The sequence below is a fragment of the Giraffa tippelskirchi genome, chromosome 1 (assembly GCF_054371585.1).
Source record: "Giraffa tippelskirchi isolate mGirTip1 chromosome 1, T2T-mGirTip1v1.2.pri, whole genome shotgun sequence".
NCBI lineage: Eukaryota > Metazoa > Chordata > Mammalia > Artiodactyla > Giraffidae > Giraffa > Giraffa tippelskirchi.
This window is the reverse complement of record NC_137275.1, coordinates 112,990,502-113,016,417: the sequence shown is the minus strand read 5'-3', so window position 1 is coordinate 113,016,417 and position 25,916 is coordinate 112,990,502. Positions and strand designations below refer to the sequence as shown.

The window sequence follows — 25,916 nt, the reverse complement described above, 5'->3', positions numbered from 1 at the left end:
TCCTTCTGTCATTGGACATTTAGGTTGTCTTAGATATAAAAGTCATGTCTTGGCTATCGTATGCTGCTATGGACACTGGGATGCATGTAGCTTTTCAAATTATTCTTTTCTCCAGATGTATGCCCAGGAGTGGGATTACTGGATCATATGATAACTGTTTTTTTAAGGAATCTCCATACTGCTCTGCATAGTGGCTGCGCCAATTTGTATTCCAGAATATTACTTCAGGTGAATTTGCCTCCTCTAGGAACCACTGTCAGATTGCCCAGCCCTTCTACTGGGGCAGACTCCCCAGCCCAGGGGCATCTTGGGTCCCAGGTTCCACTGCACTGGGGAGAACTGCTCTGGGTCAGGGTCTGGAGTGACCGCATCCCTTACGCTGACCAGTGTGTCAGCGGTGTTCCAAGGCTCCTCTCGTGTGTCTCGGGACTAGTGTCAGCAGCTCGTCTAATGTAAAGTATCAAATAGTAAGAAGTATTTGTGGAATGTGCCCAGAACTGTACCTTATTCAGCAGCTAAGAGAGTAATTTCCTCTCATCTTTATTATTCCTGTTAATAAAAATCAATGGTTACCATACAGGAAATCTATCAGCTCTCCCACAGGAAGGGAAAGCTAGCCTTGTCCAGGTGGAAGAAGTCCTTCTGAACGTGAGCAGTGGGGGAGGTCAGGAAGCCATCCCCAAGGTCCAGCAGGCTGACTGGGGGGCATCCAGAGGAAGAAATGAAGGAAAAGGGAAATTTAGGCAGTTTGTCGGTACTTTTTTTACCTGTTCAGTGTACCCTAATGGGATTGTTTTTCCTCCTTTGTATTTACAGGCAGAGTGGACTTCTGTGAATGCAGTTCCTGTTCTGTATCAGACCCTGGCTGGACCCGGTCCCTGACTCCAGGAGGTGAAGGCTGAGGGGCGGGAGGTAAGGTCAGTCCGCACACCTGGCGCGGAGGGAGGGGCAGAGAGCCAGGCCTGTGCGCCGGCAGCAGAGGATGTGGTGTAGCAGTCTCGGGGGTGTGTGTCTGGGGTGGCCTGAGTGTGTAGGTCCCGGGGAGAGTGCACGGAGCCCTGGCCGCCCAGTTTGCAGACCTGCAGGGCCTCCTCTTGATGCAGTGGGCAGAGCAGGAGGTGGCCAGCCCAGCTTGAGGGTCAGAGTGCAGATGCTGCGGACTTGGTGAGAGGGGTGGGAGGATGGATTGAATTCGGTGCAGAGATGGGTATTTTGGGGGGAATCGAGATTAATGGTCTGGTATTAAAGCGGGACAGTAGAGTTTTAGGTTTGGACTCCTCCTGCCTTCAGTTTAGGGATAGCCAGGGTAAGGTCCTGGGGCAGCAGCTTGGGAGGGGGACCATTTCCACATCCATCTGGATACCACGTGGCGATGCCCAAATCAGGACCGTGTGAGCCAGGGACCCGTGGCAGTAAAAGTGACTAGGAGACTGACTAACTGACCTGATGGGGTCTCTCAGAGCCGAGGGGCCCCACGAGGCTCCTCTGAGGGTCCTCAAGCTCTCTGGAGGCCTGGGGCCCTAGCACAGGGGGTCTGACCACTCTGAGACCTTGGGCGTGTGGTAAGGCCTCTTCCCTGGAGGATCCGGTGTCTGAGAAGGTGCAAACACCTCGTTTCTTAGTTTTTTTCTTGGTCTGTTTTAGGGCCATTTTGTAGAGAGTGATAAAGTATCGCTTTTACCTAAGTTAACCTCATCTATGAGAAGCACAGATGTACGTAAACTTTTGGGATAAGAACTTACTGAAAATGACCTCTCTTACGGCAGTATGCATATTGCAGCAATATTGGGTGACTGATGCTGCAACTTGTATAGCTTTTATGTTCTCTTTCAAAGGAAAACTACTCCGGGTGTCATAGGAACATAAGAAAAGGAACAGTTTTACCTGGAAAAAAAACAACAACTGGTTTCCTACTACGGCTCAATTCAGCTAATTTCATGAGCAGTGGGGGCTTTTTAGATGTCGTTCATTCCAAAGCAGAGAACACCTTTGTTTTGTGTACTGTGGTTGTTCAGAGCCTGAGGTTTGGAGGTGGAGTAAATCTTTAAGAACTAGTCTTACAGAGAAAGAGTTATGGTGGTATTTCATCGATAATGATCAGGTGACAGAAAGTAATTGCTATTCCAGGTCCTTTTGGATTGAAGAGTTTTCATTCTTAATCCCTGGTTTAACTGCACAAAAGAGGAGAGAAATCCGTAATGGTACCTGCTTCGAAACCAGTGCATGATTATGTAAAGTACTCTGGACGGTTCTATTGCCTGAAACTATTTTTGAGCACCATTCTTTTCTAATGATCGCTAACTGTAGCCTTGGGAGGAAAACCTAGTGGGGAAGCCACTTGGATAGAGATGCGGGTGAGGGCCTCAGGAGAACTGCAGGAAAAGATATTATTTCTGGGCCTGGATCATTAGCTCTGTGTGCCTTCCCTGGAGCTGAACACGGGGTGTTCCCAGGCAGTGCCTAATTGGACCAGCTGGTAGTGTTGGGCTGTGAGAGCTTCTATTTTATGAAGCTGAATGATTTCTAAGAAAGGGCTGGTGGCACACATCACGTGCCGGCACTTCTGATGTGTCTCTTTCCCACATCCTGTGCAACACGTTTGAGGTAGAGGAACTGTCTCGAATGTTCAGTGAAGTCGGACACCTTTGTGATCAGAGACTGGAGAGCCCAGACCCTGTGCGGAGGTGTCTCAGAAGTTTGCCTGGAAACGGGAGGGGTTGGGGGGACTCACCCGGCCGAAGGCACCCTGGTAAGCCTCAGCGATCAGCAGCCTCTGGGTGTTGCAGCGCTGGGTCAGGATGTCGATCAGCAGGTCCTTGTCACAGCCTGGAAGAGAGTTGTGTTGGAGAGTGAGTGAGTGCTGTGGGTGCCACACTGCAGGTAGGGAGAGCCCACGGTGCAGGGGCCAAGGCCAGTGGGCCAGCTCGTCCCCTGGTGCTCCCAGTGGAGGGAGAAGGCCCAACGTGAGTGGAAGTTTCAGGGTACCCCTGCCGTGGCCGAGGTGCCTTCTGTCTCCCCCTCTCCTGCTCCTACAGACTTTTCTTTTAAAGGATTCAATACAAATAGAGGGGAGGAGAGAATGTGGCCTTTCTTCCATCCCCCTCCTACCCCACCAGCAAAAGGCTTCCCTGAACTCCATACGGATCCAGTTTGAACAGACCCCATGTCTTTCTCACCACATGGCTCTGAATGATTTACAGTGTGCGTTGAGAGGAAAGTCACTGCGCTGGTCCTGCTGACAGCAGGTGAGACCACCAGGGTCCCTGTCTTTTTTGGAGAAAGAATTCCCCGCAGAAATGGGGTGAAGCAGGCACAGAGGTTATTGGCAGCACAGTTCATGCAAAGGGAACAAAGAAGCAGTTCATGTAGAGCAGGAGCAAAGCGGACACACAGACCCAGAGAAGACAGCAGGCAACGTCCCTAGTGAGGAGTGTGCCAGAGACGGGATTTAAATCACTGATGTGGGGCACTTCTTCCAGGGCTGTGTTCCACTCTGGCCAGGTATCTCGCCTCTTTCTCCACATCTGACCTGTCCCAGGGCCCTCCCCATATGCATGCTCATCTTTTAGCCAAGATGGATTCTAGCACAGGAGATTGTGGGAGGTTTGACAGTATTTATTATGATGTGAGAGCTGGACCATAAAGAAGGCTGAGTATTGAAGAATTGATGCTTTTGGACTGTAGTGCTGGAGAAGACTCTCAAGAGTCCCTTGGACAGCACGGAGATCAAACTAGTCAATCCTGAAGGAAATCAACCTTGAATATTTATTGGAAGGGCTGATGCTGGAGCTGAAGCTCCAACACTTTGGCCACCTGATGCAAAGAGTCAACATATTGACAAAGACCCTGATGCTGGGTAAGATTGAAAGCAGGAGGAGAAGGGGACGACAGAGGATGAGATGGTTGGATGGGATCAGCAACTCGATGGACATGCGTTTGAGCAAGCTCCAGGAGTTGGTGAAGGGCAAGGAAGCCTGGCGTGCTGTAGTCCATGGGGTCGCAAAGAGTCGAACCTGACTGAGTGACTGAACAACAACAACTTATAGGATGGCGCCCCCTCCCTCTGTGACCCCTGAGGAGCCGCTTGCACACTGGTGCCTGGTGGGGCGGGGCCTCCTCTCCCCGCACTCAGGAGGGACAGGTGTGCTCATCCTCTCTCTCACTGCCGCAGAGCTCGGCTCCTGCCACTGACTCCGTCCTTGGAGTATCAGGGAAGACACAGCTCCCGTTGAATCCACCTGACAAACTCCAGCTGCTCTGCTCAGGGGCCCATCTGCCCCTTACTCAGTGCAGACCCTCCAGAGAAGGAAGAGTCTTGGGGGAGGGAGCTGTGAGAGGAGAGAATCCGGCCCCTGCTTTTAACAGGGGCCCTGCTCCTAGGCTCTGAGGCCTGCCCTTCCTCCTCTACCAACCCATCAATCTGGTAAAATGCCTGGATGTACAATCGCTGCGGGGAGATTGTGGTCATAAAGAACCGCCTGCCAGTGCAGGAGACAAAAAAGACGCAGGTTCAATCCCCAGGCTAGAAAGATCTCCTGGAGAAGGAAATGGTAACCCACTCCAGTTGTCTTGCCTGGAGAATCCCATGGACAGAGGAGCCTGGCAGGCTATAGTTCATGGGGTCGCAAAGAGTCGGACACTGGGCAGTTTAGCATGCACACATGCGGTCACGGTAGTGACCAGGAAGACCTCAGCAGCCCCTCAGCTTGACCAGTATTTAGATAAACTTCTCCTTATCATAAGCCTTCGATCTTTGCTTTTTTCTGAGAGCATTTACTTTGGAAAACTTGTGGTTGTAAATTCTTTCTTTACTCCTTTGAGATGTAAATCGTCTCCCAGCCACTTGCTGGAAGTCTTGAAATGCCTTCCTCAAGGGCTTAGAATCCGCCCCTTTATGCCATAGTCGCTGAGTAAGACAGTTGCTGGCCCCGGGCTCTGTGGCAGGCGGAACCCTCAGTGCCAGTGGGCAGACTCAGGCGTCCTCTGGCGTGACCAGGCCCCCACCCTGTGTCCTCTGAACTACTCACTAGCTCAGCCCAGGGCTCAGACCTCGCCTGCCTTTATCCCAGAGGAGCTGGGGACAGTCTCTCTCCTTTTGCAAGGGCATCCTGGCCTGTTGAGTTGTGTGTGGTACAGTTTTTCTCTGACAAATTATGGAGATGAGGAGAAAAGCGAGTTGAAGCGCTAGGATGTTAAGCAGATCATATTTGGGGGATTTAAAGCCATCGTGGAAATGTGGGGATCATAGGAAGTAATGAGTCGGGTGTGGAAACAGGTAGTGAGTGAGGGTGAGGATTGGATCAAGGTGGGCGAGTGTATCTCTGGAGACCCAGTGTGGGGCAGGGTGTCTATTCATGTCAGAGAGATGGTCTGGCAGCTACAGAGTGGAGGTGGAGAGGCAGTGACTCTTCTCCAAAGACTGGAATTTCAGACTGGTGACAAAAAGGTGGCATGCAGTGAAGTGGCGCTGAGCAGCAGGGTGCCCAGGCTCCCGGGTTAAGTCCTGGACCCGAGGGACATGAGATGGTTCTAGAGGAGTCTGTTGACTGCGTGATCCAAAATAAATGTAGTTTTAATAATAGGTAGAAGGCTTTTTGATATTGACCATCTGGTGATGTCCATGTGTCGAGTTGTCTCTAGTGTTGTTGGAAGAGGGTGCTTGCCATGACCAGTGTGTTCTGTTGGCAAAACTCTTTTAGTTTCATTCTGTACTCCAAGGCCAAACTTGCCTGTTACTCCAAGTATCTCTTGACTTCCTGCTTTGGCATTCTAGTCTCCTGTGATTAAAAGGACATCATTTTTGTGTGTGTGTGTGTGTGTTAGTTCTAGAAGGTCTTGTAGGTCTTCATAGACTTCAACCTCTTTGGCATTAGTGTTTGGGGCATAGACTTGGATTACTGCGATATTGAATTGTTTACCTTGGAAACGAACAGAGATCATTCTGTAGTTTTTGAGATTGCACCCAAGTACTGCATTGTGGACTCATTTGATGACTGTGAAGGCTACTCCATTTCTTCTAAGGGATTCTTGTTCACAGTAGTAAAATGATTGTTATCTGAATGAAATTCATGCATTCCAGTCTGTTTTAGTTCACTGATTCCTAAAATATCGATGTTGGGCCTTACGAAGCATTACTAGGAACAAAGCTAGTGGAGGTGATGGAATTCCAGCTGAGCTATTTCAAATCCTAAAAGATGATGCTGTGAAAGTGTTGTACTCAATATGCCAGCAAATTTGGAAACCCAGCAGTGGCCACAGGACTGGAAACGGTCAGTTTTCATTCCAATCCCAAAGAAGGTCAATGCCAAAGAGTGTTCAAACTACCACACAATTGCACTTATTTCACGTGCTGACAAGGTTATGCTCAAAATCCTTCAAGCTAGGCTTCACATAGTGACCCTAGAACTCCCAGATGTTCCAGCTGGATTTAGAAAAGGTGGAGGAACCAGAGATCAAATTGCCAAAATCCACTGGATCATAGAAAAACAAGAGAGTTCCAGAAAAACATCTATTTCTGCTTCATTGACTATGCTAAAGCCTTTGCCTGAGTGGATCACAACAAACTGTGGAAAATTCTGAAAGAGATGAGAATACCAGATCTCCTTACCTGCCTCCTGAGAAACCTGCATGCAGGTCAAGAAGCAACAGTTAGAAATGGACATAGAACAAGAGACTGGTTCCAAATTGGGAAAGGAGTACATCAAAGCTGTATATTGTCACCCTGCTTATTTAACTTATATGCAGAGTTCAGTTCAGTCCTCAGTCGTGTCTGACTCTTTGCGACCCCTTCTCCACCTGCCTTTAATCTTTCCCAGCATCAGGATCTTTTCCAATAAGTCAGTTCTTTGCATCTGGTGGCCAAAGCATTGGAGCTTCAGCTTCAGCATCAGTCCTTCCAATGAACATTCAGAACTGATTTCCTTTAGACATAGTACATCATGCACAATGTCAGGCCAGATGAAGCACAAGCTGAAATAAAGACTGTTGGGAGAAATATCAAAACCGCAGATATGCAGATGATATACCACCCTTATGGTGAAAATGGAAGAGGAACTAAAGAGCCTCTTGATGAAGATGAAAGAGGAGAGTGAAAAAGCTGGCTTAAAACTCAACATTCAAAAAACTAAGATCATGTCATCTGGTCCCATCACTTCATGGCAAATAGATGGGGAAACAGTGGAAACAGTGACAGACTTTATTTTCTTGGGCTCCAAAATCACTGCGGATGGTGACTGCCGCCATGACGTTCAAAGACTTTTGCTCCTTGGAAGAAAAGCTATGACAAACCTAGACAGCATGAGAAAAAGCAGAGACATTACTTTGTCAACAGAGGTTCATCTTGTCAAAGTATGGTTTTTCCAGGAGTCATGTATGGATGTGAGAGTTGGACTATGAAGAAGGCTGAGCACTGAAGAATTGATGCTTTTGAACTGTGGTGTTGGAGAAGACTCTTAAGAGTCCCTTGGACTGGAAGGAGATCAATCCAGTCCATCCTAAAGGAAATCAGTCCTGAATATTCACTGGAAGGATTGATGCGGAAGCTCCAATACTTTGGCCACCTGATGTGAAGAGCAGACTCATTGGAAAATATCCTGATACTGGGCAAGATTGAAAGCAGGAGGAGAAGGGGATGACAGAGGATGAGATGGTTGGAAGACATCACCGATTCGATGGACATGGGTTTGAGCAAGCCCCAGGAGATGGTCATGGACAGTGAAGCCTGGTGTGTAGCCCTCCATAGGGTGGCAAAGAATCAGAGACAACTAAGCAACTGAAGAACAACAAATAAGGTTTTTCAGTTATATATACATATTGATTTTGCTATCATCACACATAATTATTATAATGTGATTTTTGTTGTTATTCTGTGGGGATATTATCCACAATACACCTCTCTGAATTATTCTCTGTTTTTCAAAGTTCATAGCAATTCTGGCTCATTTTTTCTTCTAGAAGTATTTCAAAATATTTTCATATGGATCTCAAAAAATGTTATTCAAGTATCAATTAAAATAACTATAAACAGCAATCAATTTAGAGAAGTCATTAACAGGACGTATCTGTTGAATTATTTATGTGTTTTTCTTTCCTAAAAGATTTAGTAAACATTTGTATGGTTTTTGCAAATTACAAGAAACTTTATTTGGTTAAAATTATTCATATTTGTCTTTCTATCAATATTTCAAGTTATATTATTTTTATTTTGGTCTTAACAGAATAATTCCTTAATGAAATAGATGAGATTGAATTTTATGTGGACCTTGTGTCCAGAAAAATTATTGAACTCTCATGCTGCTGCTGCTGCTGCTGCTAAGTCACTTCAGACGTGTCTGACTCTGTGCGACCCCATAGATGGCAGCCCACCAGGCTCCTCTGTCCCTGGGATTCTCCAGGCAAGAATACTCTAGTGGGTCGCTATTTCCTTCTCCAATGCATGCATGCATACTAAGTCGCTTCAGTCGTGTCTGACTCTGTGCGACCCTACGGACAGCAGCCCACCAGGCTCCCCCGTCCCTGGGATTCTCCAGGCAAGAACACTGGAGTGGGTTGCCATTTCCTTCTCCAATGCATGAAAGTGAAAAGTGAAAATGAAGTTGCTCAGTCGTGTCCGACTCTTCGTGACCACATGGACTGCAGCCTACCAGGCTCCTCCATCCAAGGGATTTTCCAGGCAAGAGTACTGGAGTGGGTCGCCAGTGTCTTCTCCAGAACTCTCATACTTCTAATAATTTTTTACTGGATTACCTTGGATTTTGAAATTTGCTGATAATATCTGCTGCAGAAACAAAGAATTTTGACTTATTCTTTAGACATTGTGTCTTTTTCTCTTTCTTGTCCTATTGCATTAGGGCCAGGAATTTCTAAATAATTCCTGCTGCTGCTAGGTCGCATCAGTCGTGTCCGACTCTGTGCCACCCCATGAACTGCAGCCTACCAGGCTCCTCTGTCCATGGGATTTTGCAGGCAAGAGTACTGGAGTGGGTTGCCATTGCCTTCTCCGAAATAATTGCTACTTGATGGTTTAACAGAAAAGCATAACGTAATGATCCTTAGCCATTTTATGGGCTTGTATGATGTATGGTTGATTCTTGTTATTCATGATGTGTTTCTACAAAGTCACCATGAATATGAATTAGTAGATGCTGAATGGTTGCTTCCAGGGAAGATACAGGAAAACTCAGCCATTAGGTGTAAAGGGACACTTCCTGCACTTGTATAAATAGCGTCTACACACACCCTACAGCTCACACCATATTATTGCTGAGTAAGGTCAGGAGCAGGTAGTGGTGGATCTAATTTAAGTAGCACTGAGGGTCCCACAAAGATTCATTTTGTCTTGTGGGCAGCTTTGCCGTGATTTAGGTGTGTAGGTCAAAGATAGTTCCCACTGTCCAGGATCTGATAGTGATGGTCTGGAAATTATATATGCTAACTGAGATGAAATAAGCACAGGTGCTCGGTGCTCTAAGAGTGTATGGGCAGGAGAAGCAGCTGGCCACAGTTGGGACTTGGCAAGTGGACTGTTAGAGACCATTACCTGGGAGGTACTGCTTTTCCTTGGTGAACTGTTATACACTGTAAGACAAGTTTTATTAAAATAACTCCCTTTCATTTGCATCAGACCCTATTTTTGCTTTCTGATTTTTCTAAGTATTAATCAAACACAGAGCCAAGTCAAAAATCAACAGGTAGGATTACATCAAACTCAAAAGCTTCTGCAAAGGAAAAGACTACAGTTAACAGTTCTGCATTGCATAGTTGAAAGCTGCTCAGAGAGTAATCAGTGAATGTTCTCAGCATAATAACAAAAATGGTAATTATGCGATGAGAAGGATGTGTAAGCTAACCTTACTGGGTTAAACATTTAGCGACATGCATGTCAAATCATCATGTGTACATACACCTTGGACATACACTGTTGTATGTCAGTTATGTCTCAGCAAAGCTGGAAAGAACCCACAGTAGCCAAGGAGAACACTCGCAGTTGTCATTTTTGGTTGAACTTTGCCAGGAGCATCAAGATGGCTAGATTTTCCAAGCATGTTGACCTGTGTCCTTGCTCTGTCACACTGAAGCATGCCTGTGCTGTCACATGCAGAACCTCCTGGAATCCTTCGGCTAAAACACTGACAAGCAAAAAGTTGCAAGGGTCGAAGTGAATCTGAATTTTGACCCTAAAATTGCAATGACAAGAAAACTGAAACTGGTGCAAAGAAAAAAACTTTTTTTTTCAATGAGTAAATTGCTCTGATCTATAGTGTTAAAGCAAAATATTCTCCAGAAGGAAGAGTTCATCCATAACTTGCTATCACCCTGCCCTTCGATTTTTCTAGTGATGATTGATATTTCAAAAGGCATGGAAGCAGTGCAGATTCTTAAAATGGACTTCAGAGCATATTCAAGTTCTTTATTGATTTCCTCTGGGGTCCTGCTAGTGGACACACACACGCAAACACAGACACACAGACACACACACATACACATAGTATCGCTTTCATAAAGGCAGCCTTGTCTTCCAGGCTGACAGTTCGCTTTCTCCTGAAAGGCTTTGTATGTTTGGTGCAAATGTTCTGATGTCAGTGTTTATCTCCCTGCTCACCAGCAGTCTCCTTAGCACAGGTTGACGTCTCACAGCTCTGTGTTGAATCTTAAAGATTAAATCTTTAAAAAAAAAACAAAAACAAAACTCAACAACTTCCCCCTTCTCTCTACATTTCTTTCCTAAACTCTTCTTTGTTCATTGGACATCCACTTCTAAGGCAGGCGACCCAGCCTCCCCATCCTGGGAGCTCACAGACTGGTCTGCAGTTGACAGAGGTGGACAGGCTGGGTGGAGGGGGTCGGGGCAGGACCATGCAGAAGGAGGTGTCTGGCCTGACAAGTATGGAGGACAAAGAAGGATTCAAAGAGGAAGTTTCACTTGAGGGGGTTCCTGAAAGGTGAGAATTTGAATGCCAAGTGGATGGGAGAAGAAAACAACCTTCCAGGTGGGGTGGGGGGAGCCGTTGGGGGGTGATGGGCCAGTTTGCAGGATGTAGAGGAGCTGCCCCCCAAAAACAGCAGGAAGAGGGCTGGTTTAGCCGGATATGGAGGTCACAAAGGAAACAGGCTAGAAAACAGACATGGTGAGAAAGGATGCTTATCCCAGATAATGTTTTTGACTGAAGAATTTCATGTAGTAGTAGTGGTGAGACACTTAAGAATTTAAGGCAAAAACATATCGATCAGATGTGCAATGGTGAGAGGCAATTCTGTTCATCTTTTCTATTTTTTTATTCTACTTCTTTGCCCAGCTCTTTGTTTGAATCTGTGTTTGCCTTCTGTAGGGCTTCCCTGGTGGCTCAGATGATAAAGAATCTGCCTGCAGTGCAGGAGAGCCGAGTTCAATCCCTGAGTTGGGAAGATCCCCTGGAGAAGGAATGGCAACCCACTCCAGTATTCTTGCCTGGAGGATCCATGGACAGAGGAGCCTTGTGGGCTACAGTCCATGGGGTTGCAGAGTTAGACACAACTGAATGAGTATGCACACACAGTCATAAAACAAGATAAAAACACAGAAAAAATGACCCCAAGGGAGCTAGGCATCCCCAGGCTTACCGAATCCCTGGAGTGCACCTCCCAGCAACTCAGCATCCAGCACGGGGTTGAAATTCGGAGCTGGGAAGATGGTACCCTGAACCTGGTGGGGAGGGTCAGAGAGAGAGGAGTTGAGTAATTCTCACCAGAGACTTCAGCATGTTTTTCATATAAATAAAAACAAAAGTACATTCTATATGTTTGAGTTACTCTAAGACACACACAGGTATTTTAAACAGATATGTTCATTGTATGTCAGTTGCAGCGACTTAGTTGTGTTCTTTTTAATCCCCTGTTCTCTGCTGTATTGGGATCTAGAAACTGAGAAACTAGAACTGATAGTAGAAACGTGTAAGAATCAAATAAATACATGTCTTTTTAGTAAACAGGAAGCATTTTCTTAGGAATTGGAGACTTCTTAGAAACTGAAAAGAGAACCCTGTTATGGATCTTCATCCCATTTAAGTGCTGTTGCTGCTGCTGCTAAGCCGCTTCAGTTGTGTCTGACTCCGTGCGACTCATAGACGGCAGCCCACCAGGCTCCCCTGTCCCTGGGATTCTCCACGCAGGAACACTGGAGTGGGTTGCCATTTCCTTCTCCAATGCATGAAAGTGAAAAGTGAAAGGGAGGTTGCTCAGTCATGTCCGACTCTTCGTGACCCCATGGACTGCAGCCTACCAGGCTCCTCCATCCATGGGATTTTCCAGGCAAGGGTACTGGAGTGGGTGCCATTGCCTTCCCCACCATTTAAATGAGTTACAAATTAAAGCTTTGTCTGTTGTTTCATTTGCAAATATTTTCTCCCATTCTGACTGATGTCCTTCCCTCTTGTTTATGATTTCCTTTGCTGTGCAAAAGCTTTTAAGTTTACCTAGGTCCTGTTTGTTTATTTTTGCTTTTCATTTCTCTAGGAGGTGGGACTAAAAAAATATTGCTGTGGTTTATGTCAAAGCATGTTTTTCCTAGGTTTTTCTCTAATGGTTTTATAGTGTCCGGTCTTATATTTAGGTCTAAGCCAGAAAGAGAAAAATAAATACTGTATATTAACACATATATGTGGAATCTAGAAAAATGATACAGATGTACGTATTTCCAGAGCAGAAATAGAGACACAGATGTAGAGGATAGACTTGTGGACATGGGGGTGAGGGGAAGGGGGACAAGCTGAGAGAGTAGCACTGACATGTATAAATTGTTGTTTGTTGTTCACTGACTAAGTCGTGTCTGCCTCTTTGTGACCCCAATGGACTGTAGCACGTCAGGCCTCCTTGTCCACCATCTTCTGGCGTTTGCCCAAGTTCATGTCCATTGAATCGGTGATGCCATCCAACCATCTCATTCTCTGCTGCTGTCTTCTCCTTTTGCTTTCAATCTTTTCCAGCATCAGAGTCTTTTCCAATGAGTTAGCCAACTCTTCACATCAGGTGGCCAAAGTATTGGAGCTTTAAGTAGCATGTGTAAAACAGATAGCCAGTGGAAAACTGCTGCGTAGCACAGGGAGCTCAGCTCGATGCTCTGTGATGACCTAGAGAGGTGAGATGGGTGGGGGAGGGAGGTCCCAGAGGGAGGGGGTATATGTAGACATGTGGCTGATTCACGTCACTGTACAGAAGAGACTAATACAACACTGGAAAGCAACTATACCCCAATAAAAAATAAACAATGAGTTAGAAGTGGCAGTTACCACCACAGCTTAAAAAAAAAAATTCAGGAGCCCTAAAGTCAGTGAAGAAGAACTAAAGAGCCTCTTGATGAAAGTGAAAGAGGAGAGTGAAAAAGTTGGCTTAAAGCTCAACGTTCAGAAAACGAAGATCATGGCATCTGGTTCCATCACTTCATGGGAAATAGATGGGGAAACAGTGTCAGACTTTATTTTTTTGGACTCCAAAATCACTGCTGATGGTGACTGCAGCCATGAAATTAAAAGACGCTTACTCCTTGGAAGGAAGGTTATGGCCAACTTAGATAGCATGTTTAAAAGCAGAGATATTACTTTGCCAACAAAAGTCCATCTAGTCAAGGCTATGGTTTTTCCAGTGGTCATGTATGGATGTGAGAGTTGGACGGTGAAGAAAGCTGAGCGCCGCAGAATTGATGCATTTGAACTGTGGTGTTGGAGAAGACTCTTGAGAGTCCCTTGGACTGCAAGGAGATCCAATCAATCCATCTTAAAGGAGATCAATCCTGGGTGTTCATTGGAAGGACTGATGTTGAAGCTGAAACTCCAATGCTTTGGCCACCTGATGTGAAGAGTTGACTCATTGGAAAAGACCCCAATGCTGGGTAGGATTGGGGGCAGGAGGAGAAGGGGATGACAGAGGATGAGATGGTTGAATGGCATCACTGACTCGATGGACATGGGTTTGGGTAGACTCCGGGAGTTGGTGATGGACAGAGGGGCCTGGCGTGCTGCAGTTCATGGGGTCGCAAAGAGTCGGACACGACTGAGTGACTGAACTGAACTGAACTGAAAGTCATATTATAGAAAATTGAAATATTGAATCTAGTATCGAAATTCACAAAAATCTAGATGCTGCAGGTAGAGTGGAGGGTTTTTGGCAGAAACTTGCAGGTGCAGAGGAAGACATGAGCTTCCGACACACTCTGTCCTGTGCCAATAGTAGAATGATTCTGCATCTCTTATTTGAGCCTGAGCCAGCCCCACTGGGCTGGGTAGGATCACAGGCAGAGCAGGAGCCGCCAGTTCAGGTGTGCTGGGAAGGGGAGCTCCCCCTGTGTGTTGTGAGTTTGCCCAGAAATGATGGGGAGGGAGCCTTCCTATGGCGACGGGTCTCTGGGCCCTTGAGCAGGCAGTTTCACAGAGCAATTCTGCTGAACACACAGCATTCTGGGGCCCACGGTCTAAGAGCACAAAATTAATTAATCGATGAGCCTGGTTTCTAGTCTTAAGAAACATGCATATGCCACTGCCAAAAGATTAATGAAAAGATTTTTGGGCCTTTGTTCCACAAAGAACACTGGTCTCAGTGTCTTTCTCTCTCTCTCTCTCTCTCTCTCTCTGTCCCCTTCAGGCTGCTCAGCCTCTTTTCTTCCTTCTTTTACTTTCTTATCGGTCGACTCTGTACCCCCAAGTTTCGGCCCATTTAAAGGGCCATAACAATTGGTGTGCCAAGACAGGGGTTTGCAATATGGCAGGTCAGACAGGGTGACCCCGGAAAGCTTATTGAAGCCGATGGATCCAACGAACTCACATAGCTTCCTCTTTGGAAAATTCGACTCAAGGGGGACCCCAGCCTTCAAAACAGAGACGAAACAACAAAAACCCCAGGAGGAAGAAGTTCCAATACAGGCCATGTCAGCTCTAAAGATCACCAGGAAGCGCCGCCCTCGGTGACATCAACCTTATAACCTCCCCACTTGGGGACAAATAAAAACCCTTACTAATCCAGCTGAAAATTTGGTCTTTCAACAGGGAATGCAGCAGAATCCAGAAAGCATTTTCCTAGCCATGCTTAGCTTGGTCGCTTGTGCCACCCCTTCGCCCAAGGCAAATTAATCATTCACACCCAACCCCCTTTCTTACTACAGGTGATACAATGGCCAGAGAGAAGATCGATTGTTTCTACTGACGACTCTATACATATGCCTTCTCCCTAGAAGTAGAAGAAAAAACTAATTAACATTTCTCTAGGTCATGAAGTCCTTCCTTTGTGTATGGGACCACCAGAATTCCGACAAACTTGGGCTTTCGCCCTGCCTCCCATAAAAGACTTTCAGGACTTTGCTTGAATTGTAAACCATGGTTACACTACAAAAACCTTAGGGAAAGAATTAGGGAAAGAATTCATTACCATGACAAAGGACTTCTTGAGTACCTTAACAGAAAAATCTCCCCACCTCGCCTTCAAATCAATAAACAGGTTGGGCCTAAACTAAGAGACACTGGAAACTTGTTACAAACACCTAAAAACTTGAAACTTGGAATGGACATTTTACAAGGACATGCTAATAAGACTTTACCTTCCGTAACCTGTATTAATTGCTAACTATATACTTGTTAAGAAATGATTCCCTTTTGATTGGGATTGGGATTCTACTCAATATCGTGTTACTCCTGCTCAATCTAATCATAGTACCTACAACTGGGTACCGATCAAAATTCATTTATGAAGCAAACGTAATAATGCCTCGCTATATGTACAAAAAGAAGTCCTTGTTAAAACGTCTGCCTTCTTCCACTAATCTAGAGACTATAGCTGAGCAACTAGCAGTTTAATTATCTGGGCTAAACCCACGAGGTTGATTTCAAAATATTATTCACAGCATCGGGTCTGAAAGTGTAAGAAAAAAAAAAAAAGATTTTGGGGGGAGTAAGAGCACTGTTCATTTGTGTTCAAGCTAAGAATTAAATTCAATTTGTGTTCCACTTGACTGATATTAATAAGTTTTTATACTCAGAGGCACAAATGTGTCCGTGAAACATTCTTTTTAAATCCTAGATGGACAGATGTGTGATTAAAATACGGACAATAGTTTAGGATCTTAGGATGCCCATGTGTGTGTCTGCAAGCCAGTGTCCAGTTCACTTCTGATAAAGTGAAAGTGAAGGTTGCTTTTCTCAGTTTTTTCATTGGGAAAATTAAAGGCTTTTGGGGGCATGTTTCCCTGTCGTAGGAGTTAGAAGGCTTGTTGGACAGGTCTTAGGTGATGGTACCATTCATTGCCTGGTGACCTTGGTCTTGCTGCAAGCTCTCAGACAAAGGACTGTCTTATTTATTTATTTTTGAATTCATTGGAGTGTAATTGCTTTACAATGTTTCGTTAGTTTTTGTTGTACAAAGAAGTAAATCAGCTCTTGAACTTCCTTCCCAGCCCTCCATCCCACCCCTCTAGGTCATCACAGAGCACCAAGCTGAGTTCTCTGTGCTTTACAGAAGCTTCCCACTAGCTATCTGTTTTATACATGGTAGTATACATGTGTCAGTCCCAATCTCCCAATTTGTCCCTGTCTTAAAAGTATAAAAGAGAAAATGTATTTGGAAACAATGAGACATATTTTTACATACGTGTAAGTGACCTAGGCAATCTCATCCCTGAATGTGCAAATGTCCATCACAAATCAGAGCATTTCATTCCTGGGTGGACTAGGGTCCTCTAGGATTCCTACTGGAGTAAGTGCTATAAAATGAAACTATTCATATATTTTGCAAAAAAAAAAAAAGACACACACACAAAGCTCTAAAAGTAATACATAAGGAAAGTTGTTGTTCACTCTCTAAGTTGTGTCTGACTCTTTGTGACCCCATGGACTGCAGCACGCCAGGCTTCCCTGTCCTCCACTATCTCCTGGATTTTGCTCAAACTCACGTCCATTGAGTCAGTGATGCCATCCAACCATCTCACCTTCTGTCACCCCCTTCTCCTCTTGAACTGTCTATAGTGATTTATTAGACAAAATTTGCATGTGAAATAAAAATCCAGTTTTTTCTTCATAGTTTTTTTTAAATCCTCACACAGACTACTAATACAATGTATTTTTACAATATAATGCAAAAATTCTTTCTTTCTTTTTACAATTCTCCTCTCTTTTGACACTTAAAGTTCTCTCCTTATCTATTGGTCTTAGAATAAAACACTAAAAATGTTTTAGAAGTAAATTCAACACTAAAAGTAAAAAAAAAAAAAAATTGTGAATGGTCAGTAATTCAGACAACAGTTTTCTGGTGAGCTCTTGTCATTCATGCCCGTTTATATAGGATATTAAATCATTATATTCATTTCATATCAGTTATTATGTTTCAGTTAAGCTGGAGTCAGCCACATTGTTCCATGTAAGGTACCTACTTAGGGCTCCTTGGAATGCTGACCTCGTCTTTTAATGGTTGTATTTCCTTGTTTCATTGAGATGTAATTGACATGCAGCATTGTGCACAATGTGATATGATGCCTGTGTGTACTGTGAAGGGCTCCCCTCAGTACTGTTAGTTGGCACATCTGCCACCTCACGTAGTCTGGCTTTCTTCTGATGAGGACACTTGAGACCTGCTCTCTTAGTTGTTGTTGTTGTTTACTTGCTTCAGGCACGTCTGACTTTGTGACCCCATGGACTGTAGCCCACCAGACTCCTCTGTCCATGCGGTTCTCCAGGCAAGAATACTGGAGTGGGTTGCCATGCCCTCCTCCAGGGGATCTTCCCAACCCAGGGATCGAACCCGCATCCCTAATATCTCCTGCATTGGCAGGTTCTTTGCCACTCGCACCACCTGGGAAGCCCAATAGAGATTGTAGGGGTGTCTCATGCTGAGTCCCCTGGCAGGTAAAATGCACAGCTCAACTGAAGCAGATGGCGTGTTCTCGATGAATACAGATCACTTGTCTGACCAAGTGTAATTTTACTTACTGATTTTCGAGGTCTTTTTCAAGTTAACCCAATCACTGTAATTTAACCTTTTGAAAGAGTAAGAGACTGTTATGTTAGGTACTTTTCATGTATGCCTCTTAAAGCAAAGTCCCTTTTTATATATGTGTTCCTAATTTGTTCACATCTTAGAGCAAAATGAAAATTTTGAAAAAGTGGACACTTTCCAATGTGACATAAAAAATAATGCATCTATGATAAAACTTTTTTTGCCTTGAAAATTGACAGATTTAAACATAGTATCACGTGTCACAGGAAAAATAAGTCCTAATGCCTGTCATTTCCACTTGAATTCTTACCACAAGGTGAGCAGAATATATTCTTCACTACTACTCATTTGTGAGTTTAGATTTTGACAGAGGAATGAAACATATTCCCTTTTAAAAAGACAGAATAAACTGCCTCATCAATTCACTATGCAGAAGGTTATGAGCAATTTGTAAATTTAAAATTGTTTCCAGAAGCTACTCCCCTGAGTGAATAATGAATGGATTTCTGTAACTGACAGAAAAATTTCAGAATTACTATCTGGAACTGAATACAGACTGGAAAATTCACAGATTGCTCATGAAGTTGATAAAAAATCTTAAATCATCTCATATCAATAGGCGCATGGATCAGTGCGTATTTCATCTCTTCATAGCTGACCTAGGGGCCAAGGTCCGTAAACCCATGTTCCTCCTTACTCAGCACCCACTCGTAAGTCCTTTCTCTCCTCTGCCTTTTTCGTCACCCGCACACTAACCAGCTGGGAACCTCAAGAGTTTCAACTTTGAGATGTCAGCTGGACTGACTGGTGCCTGCCAGGTGGGTTTCAGTGAAGGACTCAGCGTAGTTTCAGTGTCATTGGGGTCCTTAGATCTCCAAGGAACTGAGGATTTTTGGAGCCCTGTGAGGAAACCCTCCAGGAGTCCTGGGCCTTCATTCACGGGCATATTGTCACCTTTGGGGCACTGATCCCTGGTCTCCATTGACTCAGTTCTGAACACCCTGCACCCACTTACCTGTCACTCCTGTCTGCAAGAACGTCCTGAACGATTTCAGTGGCTTGGAGACAAACAGCTCCATGGGGTTGATTAACCCACTCTCTCCCACCTTCCAGGAGCGTGTCCTTCAGTCCATCTGCTCCCTGCAACACCTTCCTCTCCTCTCCTTATCTCAGCCCCTGCTCCTGCTTCCTTGATGCTCCTCCCTCCCCCAGCCTCCCCACACCCAGAGAGCTGTCCCCACAGCCAGAGAGGCCCTCTCCAGCATCAGACACACCATCTGTCCTGTCTCAAGTGCCCCCTGCCCAGAGCCGGGTTTCCGATGCTGGTTTTCTGCTCTGGTGCCGAGTGGGGATGCTGGTCACGTGAGAGAAACATCCCGGGACAACCAGATTTACACACACATCCCCGGGACTGGCCTTGAGGACGCTGCAGGGCATCAACAGAGCGTGTCCTCATACCCCAGGGGGAGAACATCGTGTATTGGGCAGAACTGGAGTGTGAACCTCAGCTCATCAATCAGTGTTAACGGCGACTCTGCCCATGACTGAGAATAGACCGCTGTGTGATCCAGTGCAGATGTTTCAAGCGCGTGAGCAGAGCTCTGCGGACCATCCCTGATTGTCTGGGTGGGTTCCTGTCTGACTTCCTCTCTCCTGAACCTCTCAGCTCCCGCACACAACAGCCCCACGCTCCAGCCCCAGGGCACTGCTGTCACACACACACACAGCCCCCCCCTCCTCGCCCCGTGCCCACCTCCGTACCCGCTCCTAGTCCCAGACTCCTCCGTGACTCTGGGGAGCATCCGCTCAGGATTTATCTGATGGCTCCAAGCCCATGTGTGCAGGAGTCCCTCCTGACGTGCCCCTGCCCCCCAGGATTGTCTGCACCCTTCCAGAGTGCAGCCGTGTGACATCCCTTGCCAGTGGTTGGTACCCCATCAGGAAATGACCCTAATTCCCTCCTTCCTTCAAAATACCAACAGAAAGCCACCCCTGCAGTGCTGTGCAGGACCGCAGCCACCTCCCAGACACTCAGAGGGACGGAAGCAGACATAGAAGCTGGATCAGTGGGCCGCAGCTGTAGGGCATGCTGCCGGAGCACCGCAGCACAGAGGGAAGTGTTCCTTCAGCTCTCTCGGGGTTCCCAGAGCACGAAGTCTCCTTAACTGGGCTTCCTGCGTTTCGTTGAGGATGGACCTGAATGTGACTGATCATGCAAGGTTAGAGATTGAACATTTTCATGAATAAAGGAATAATATTTGGATTTCCAGGCATCAGTTTAGGAAGAGACACAACAAGTCATGAGAATGGAGGTGACCCAGAATTACACTCTTTCCTCCCAGACTCTGGAGTCAGCTCAGATTGCACCTGTTCTGTGGAGTCTTCCCTGATTTTATCGTGTAACACCTGTGGCTCCCTTTGCTCATTAAACGTGGCCTTGCATTTTTTGCATTTACCTTTTCCTCCAAATTTTCAGTTTCTGTAGGGCAGTGACACTTCCTGCTTTTCAGAGCATTTAGGGCAGCACCTTTTTCAGGAAGTGGACCCTGAGGATGTTTGTAAAATGCTAATTAGAAAAATGTATGGACCCAAAGGCATCTGCATGCATCCTGCAGCTTCAGAATCCACTGTCCACACAAGTGGGCTATGCTCCGGGTGCCTTCACCCGGGCTTCCTGTGCAATCGCCGCAGCCGTTTCGTGAGGTTGGGCTGTCAAGTTTATTTCACAGGTGAGGAGGCGCTGGGGCCGAGTGAGTGGTGTGTCAGGAAGCCCACACTCAGCTCCAAATTTAGCTTCCTGGCTGGTGCTTTTTCCATTAGAGCTGGAGTTGATGTAAAATAAAATAACATGTACTGTTGCGGCCCCTTATTCCTTTTTTTTTTTTTTTGGCCAGGGAAAATGTCCCTGTTTGCAAAGGTTCCTCTGGGTAAAACCAAAACTCTAAAAGCCTAAATTCTTACCCTTAAGCCAGTTCTAATAGAAGAAGAAAGGGGCGTGTGTGTGTGTGTGTGTGTGTGTGTGTGTGTGTGTATGTGTAAAGGAAGGGTTGACGAAATTAGAGAAAGACAGCCAAAAATAGATCCAGTGTCTGGGCCACTGAAGTGCATTTAGGAACAGAATGTCTAATAGTTAACCTCACAAAAAGCGTTAGTCACTCAGTCGTGTCTGACTTTTTTGCGACCTGACTGTAGCCTGCCAGGCTCCTCTGCCCATGGGATTCTCCAGGCAAGAATACTGGAGTGGGTTGCCTTCCTCCTCTGGAGGATCCTCCCAACCCAGGAATTGAACCCGAGTCTCCTGTATCTCCTGCATTGGCAGGTGGATTCTTTTTTTTTTCTTTTTTTGAAGGATAATTGCTTTACAGAATTTTATTGTTTTCTGTCAAACCTCAACATGAATCAGTCATAGGTATATATATCCCCTCCCTCTTGAACCTCCCTCCCATCCCACCCCTCTAGTTTCCTACAGAGCCCCTGTTTGAGTTTCCTGTGACATACAGCAAATTCCCGTTGGCTGTCTATTTTACATATGGTAGTTTCCATGTTTGCATGTTACTCTTTCCATACATCTCACCCTCTCCTCCCCTCTCCCCAAGTCCATAAGTCTATTCTCTATGTCTGTTTCTCCATTGCTGCCCTGTAAATAAATTCTTCAGTACCATTTTCTATATTCCGTATATGTGCATTAGAATACGATATTTGTCTTTCTCTTTCTGACTCACTTCACTCTGTATAATAGGTTCTAGGTTCATCCACCTCATCAGAACTGACCACTGAACCCACCTGGGAAGCCCAAGGAAATGTGCATCTATCATGTAATAAAAATAAAGCTTGGTGATCTGATGACTACCACAGCTCCTGATATTAAGATGTGCTGTCATTTCAGTTGTGTCTGACTCTGTGACACTAAGAACTGTAACCCGCCAGTCTCCTCTGTTCATGGGATTTTCCAGGGAAGAATGCTGGAGTGGGTCGCCATGCTCTCCTTGAAGGGATCTTCCCTGATATTAAGATAGGCTGAGTTACAGTTTCAAATTGATGCAGAAGTGTTTATGACTATGAACCAATTACTAAATTAATTTCTGTAAGATCTTTACAACTTAGTAGATGGATGTTAAGGAGTTTAAGAAAAGGATGGAGGAACCTGGATTCAACCACACGGTCTCTAATGATTGTGGTCCAAGGGTGTCTTCCCTCACAGGACTTTATATTTGGAGGAAACAGTTGTGAAGGAAGATGTAACTGAGGATAACTTTATCTGAATAACAGGTACTGTGAACATTATCTTAATAATATGTAGTAGAACACTATAAAACCTACCCTCTTCAGAATGAATTGATGGCATCAAATGACTGCTTTCTCTTGAAGCCTCAAAATATTCAATTCCTAATCCCAGGAATCTAAGATGCTCCATGTTTGTAGGTGTGATTAAGTGAAGGGGTTCGAGGTGGAGAGTATCCTGGATTATCTGGGGGGCCCTAAATATAGTCCTAGCTACTGAGGGAGAGGGAGATTTGACTGCAGCAGGTGACGTGAAGCTGACAGCAAGCTGCCGCGATGCTGGCTGTGAGGATGAAGGAAGGGCACTTGTGCAGGGAGGTGGGCGACTTCTAGCTGCTGACAGGGCAAGGAGACCCCCTTGCCGGAGGCTCCAGGAGGACCCAGCCCTGGGCACAGCAGCCTGATGAGACTGATTTGAGATTCCCGACTTCAGAGCTGTCAGAGGATACATTGGTATTGTCTCCACCTTTCTGATACTTTGTTACAGAAGTAACAGAAAATGAACCCCTTCACCGTGGAATCCTCCTCTCCGTGTGTCCTCCCAGCCTGAACTCTTAGCTCATGAACCTGCTCAGTCCCAGTCAGGCCCGCCCCCCTTGTCAAATGATACCCTTAAGCCAGCCCTCCGAATTCATAAATATCCAGCCTTCCCCCCACCCCAAGAGGCTCTTAAGACTGTCAAGGTAGAACTTCCCCTTCTATTCAATCTGCTGTATTGTTGGGAGTGCTTTGGTGCCATTTCTAGGAAGCTCGCATTTGATACGATACAACGAGGAAATCTGAAGTAACATTCTGTCTGGATGAATAAAAGGCAATGGGTTACTACTGTTCTATAAGTAAATAAAGATTGTCACTGAAATTACCAGAAAGACTAGGTTTCATAGCTTAAAAGATCTTGGAAGCATTTCATTTGACTGATGCCAGTTAATGAGGATTGTAAGAAGATTATTGCTATTTGGTAACTCTGTCCAGGGTCTTTCAGAATAAACAGAAAAAAGACATAGGGTTGAGATTTTGAATTACAGAAGAAACAATAAGATATAGAGACATAATTTAGGACATTATATTTAATGTATACACCCCTAGGAGAGAGCATAACTATGGAAGAAAAACAATAATAAAAAAATAACAAAATAATAAAATAAAACAGGAATAAATAATATAATCATAATAAATACATAACCATAGCAAAATAATATATCACTATATAAAATAAAAATAAAATAATAAACATAATAAAAAAATAATGAAAAAATAGAGAAAAATGCATCATAAAAAATTCAGGCAGTGTAAGAATCACATCCTTGTGATGTGATAAAGAAGAACTATCTTGTCTCAGGGAATACTAATGAAAAATATCAAGGTCAGCACTTAAGGGACAACATTTATATATATTCCAGTTGCTTACAAGGGACATAATCAAATTGGGATCCGAATTCTCCATAAAATTAAATTTTAGAAGGCATTTGATCAGTCTTTCCAGACTTCAGAGGAAACAATTGAGGATTCAAAGTTTTAAACCCAGCGAACTATAAACTGAAAGAAAAGGCAAAAGAAGAAGTTACCACCTAGATACCCTTTTCAAATCATAGTAAGAATAATTCAGCCCAGTGAAGCTGACAGTGGAAGGAAGGAAGTCATGTAAGAACAGAAGTAATTCCATACGCTTAACACCTCAATCCAGAAATAATGGCACCCACTTGTTGGGAGCCATTCTGAAACTACTGCTTTATCTTGACAGAACTTGAGAAGTTAAAAAGGCCTTCCTATAGGACTTGTACTGGGACACAGTCAGTCATAGGAGAGACAGTTATCTTTACAGAACTTGAGAAGTTAAAAAGGCCCTCCTATAGAACTTGTACTGGGACACAGTCAGTCATAGGAGAGACAGTTATCTTTACAGAACTTGAGAAGTTAAAAAGGCCCTCCTATAGGACTTGTACTGGGACACAGTCAGTCATAGGAGAGACAGTTATCTTTACAGAACTTGAGAAGTTAAAAAGGCCCTCCTATAGGACTCATAAAGGGACACAGTGAGTCAAAGGAGAGACAGCTAATCACTGACATTATAAAACATGTTAACAAAGAGGGGGATCAAGGTTGCTAAAAAACAATTGGCAGGTAATATTTTAGATGATGATGATTAACTGTCCCCTCAGAATAAGGCAATGGCACCCCACTCCAGTACTCTTGCCTGGAAAATCCCATGGACGGAGAAGCCTGGTGCGCTGCCGTCTATGGGGTCGCACAGAATCGGACTTGACTGAGCGACTTCCCTTTCCCTTTTCACTTTCATGCATTGGCGAAGGAAATGGCAACCCACTCCGGTGTTGTTGCCTGGAGAATCCCAGGGACGGGGGCGCCTGATGGGCTGCCGTCTATGGGGTCGCACAGAGTCGGACACGACTGAAGCGACTTGGCGGCGGCGGTGGCAGAATAAGGAGGATCTGGAGGAAACAGCTGCTGTCTATCATAAGAACGATGACTTTTGGGCTTATCCAGTTAAGACCATTGAAACCATTAGACCCTCAGCACCAGTTCCCCATACTCCTAAACCTCATCCAAAGCCCATATACCCCTCTCTTCGAGTTCTTTTCATCAGGAAGTGCAGGCGGCGGCGGCGGCAGAGCGCGGAGCGGAGGCTGGAAGCTCCCGGCCCGCCGCCCCGGAGCGGAGCGGAACGGAAAATGCAGCAGCCGCAGCCGCAGCCGCAGCCGCAGCCGCAGCCGCAGCCGCAGGGGCGGCCCGTGGAGGGGGAGCCGGGGCCGGGACCCTGCCTGAGGCAGGAGCTGAAGCTGCTCGAGTCCATCTTCCGCCGCCACTGGAGAAGCAGCCCCCACCCCCTCCCTACTTTCTTTTCGAAAAACCGCAACCTCTTTCAAAAGAATATGCACCGCCCTGTCAGCAGTTTCAGAATCTCACTCTGAGCGACGCTCCAGGACCCATTTGCCCCAGACCGCGACCTACATCTGTGCCGCGCAGACATCCTCCCCCTGGTGCTTCAACCAGAGCCGCTGATCTTCCTACCTGGGGCCGAGTTAGGAGGTTGACTGGAGACCCTCACGGGCTGGTGGCCGAGCGGGGAGCCGCCACAACTCCCGGGCATCTTTTTGTTGTTGTTGTTATGCTTACATTGCTTGCCTGTCAGGTAAAACCGGTTTGTTCAGCAGGGGATTCTTATCGGCCGTATTTCCCAGACCCTCCTCTCTTTCAAGTAGTCGCCTGGGACAGACAGTGTCCAGGTTCCGGTGTCTACCACTGTGCCCGAGCTAATGCGTGGGTCTCGCAGCCCTTACCCTTACAATGAGTTTAGGATGAATACAAATTTTACTTTTTATGGTCTTTCAGCCTTTCATCCTATATGCTTCATTTTCCCAAATGAGTCTAAGCCTGTTAGTGGATATCGCTTCCCACGGGCTCCTAACAAAGATGGATGTATCCCTACATCTAAAAGAGGGCTTGTAACTGACACTCCTGTAAAGACCAGAAAGACCAGAGAGCCCGATAAAAGGCATGCCTGGTCTATATTGTTAAGATTACCAGGAGACTTGGACCCTTCTCATAAGATGCCTATTGCACATCCACCCAAATATCCACTTTATGGCAAGTCTCCTATCGAGGCTGCACCAGAAAATTCACCTACAGAAAAAGATTGGGAAAATATGGATTTTAGATCTGGATTCCCCCTC

At 45.5% G+C, this 25,916-nt stretch overlaps 1 protein-coding gene across 1 annotated transcript in view; it reads right to left on the bottom strand.

Annotated features, from left to right (window-relative positions):
• LOC145515805 (annexin A10) overlaps positions 1–25,173 on the bottom strand; it is a 53,166-nt gene extending 27,993 nt beyond the window's left edge. The window contains exons 1-4 of the mRNA XM_081517161.1: positions 25,150–25,173; positions 24,804–25,100; positions 11,599–11,680; positions 2,732–2,826 (exon numbers count right to left, since the gene is read on the bottom strand). Of these exons, the coding sequence (XP_081373287.1) occupies positions 2,732–2,826; positions 11,599–11,680; positions 24,804–25,100; positions 25,150–25,173 (498 nt within the window). The remainder of the gene's footprint in view (positions 1–2,731; positions 2,827–11,598; positions 11,681–24,803; positions 25,101–25,149) is intronic.
• Positions 25,174–25,916: the final 743 nt, after the last annotated feature.